Source organism: Penaeus vannamei, chromosome 17 (assembly GCF_042767895.1).
Source record: "Penaeus vannamei isolate JL-2024 chromosome 17, ASM4276789v1, whole genome shotgun sequence".
NCBI classification, from domain to species: Eukaryota; Metazoa; Arthropoda; class Malacostraca; order Decapoda; family Penaeidae; genus Penaeus; species Penaeus vannamei.
In genome coordinates this window covers 9,514,240-9,515,972 of record NC_091565.1, presented here as the reverse complement: position 1 = coordinate 9,515,972, position 1,733 = coordinate 9,514,240, and the positions used below count along the sequence as shown (strand labels likewise).

At 55.9% G+C, this 1,733-nt stretch overlaps 1 protein-coding gene across 1 annotated transcript in view; it reads right to left on the bottom strand.

The window, feature by feature from the left end:
- The window catches only part of LOC138864612 (mucin-2-like), a 5,207-nt gene extending 4,516 nt beyond the window's left edge, over positions 1-691 (bottom strand). The window contains exon 1 of the mRNA XM_070132435.1: positions 662-691. Within this exon, the coding sequence (XP_069988536.1) occupies positions 662-691 (30 nt within the window). The remainder of the gene's footprint in view (positions 1-661) is intronic.
- Between the last annotated feature and the right edge of the window lie 1,042 nt (positions 692-1,733).

Below are 1,733 nucleotides of genomic sequence, written 5' to 3'. Positions count from 1 at the left end.
CAAACAGACATAGAAGCAAAAAGAAAGCTAAATGACAGAGGCAGGGGACACATACATACAAAGAAAAAGAGAATACACATAAAAAAAAAACTCTTTTTCTCCCCCACCCCCTTTTTATCCCCATCTTTCCCTCTCTACTATTTCGAAAATGCTAAGCAACTTTTCTTGTTTTATTACCGAGACAAGGGTCGGCCCTGGCCAAAATTCCTAAGGGGAGACAGGGGTCGCCGCTCCCCCAGGGTCCGAGTGCCAGTCACCGAGTCAATCAGGAAGGGAGAGGTCACTCCGAGTGCCACCTCAACTTTTAGTGCCAACGGGAGGAGACAGGGGGAGAGGGGGGGGGAGGGGGTTAGGAAGAGGGCGAAGGGAGATCGCTGATGTGGGGAGGGAGGGAGGAAGGGAGGGAGGGGTGAGGGAAGGAGGGAGAGAAGGAGGGTAAAAGGGAGGGAGGGAGAGAGGAAGGAAGGGGGGAGGAGGGAGAGAGGAAGGAAGGGGGGAGGAAAAGAGGGAGAAGAGGGTAAAAGGGAGGGAGGGAGAGAGAGAGAGGGGGAGAAAGAACGAGAACGAGAGAGAGAGAGAGAGATCAACAAACTAATAGAGAGAAACAGACAGAGAAAGAGAATGATACCCACACATATCTTCCATTCCTTCATTCCTCTACTTTCTTGTGGGTATATTCCTGCATCTGCATCTTACTGTATTGATCATTCCCCGAATTCATCTATGCACGATTCTTGCCGCCCACGCGTCACTCAATCCATCCATCCATCCATCCATCTAATCTAACCTACACTCCCATCCAAATATCCACCAACCCATTTACCCACCCACCCATCCCTCTATCCACCCACCCACCCTTCCCTCTATCCATCCACCTACCCACCCATGCACCCCTCCCTCCTCTCACCCACCCACCCCTCTATCCATCCACATACCTACCCATCCACCCCTCTATCCACCCACCCACCCCTCCCTCTATCAGCATCCACCTACCCCACCCGCCCACCCCCTCCCTCATCTCACCCACCCACCTCTCTATCCATCCACCTACTCACCCATCAACACATCCACCCCTCTATCCAACCGCCCACCTTTCTATCCATCCACCTCCACCCACCCACCCCCCTCTATCCCACCCACCCCACCCCTCTATCCATCCACCTTCCCACACCCATGCACCCACCCACCCCTTTATCCACCCACTCACCCCATCCCTCTATCCACCCACCTACCCACGCCTCTATCTACCCAACCACCTACCCACCCACCCCCTCTACCTACCCATCCACCCCACCCCTCTATCCAACCATCCCACCCCTCTATCCACCCACCCACCCCTCTATCCACCCACCCACCCCTCCCTCTATCCATCCACCTACCCACCCGCCCACCCCTCCCTCATCTCACCCACCCACCTCTCTATCCATCCACCTACTCACCCATCAACCCATCCACCCCTCTATCCAACCGCCCACCTTTCTATCCATCCACCTACCCACCCACCCCTCTATCACACCACACCCACCCCCTCTATCCATCCACCTTCCCACCCATGCACCCACCCACCCCTTTATCCACCCACCCACCCCATCTCCCTATCCACCCACCTACCCACGCCTCTATCTACCCAAATCCACACTACCCACCCGCACCCCTCTATCTACCCATCCACCCACCCCTCTATCCAACCATCCACCCCTCTATCCACCCACCCCACACCCCTCTATCCACCC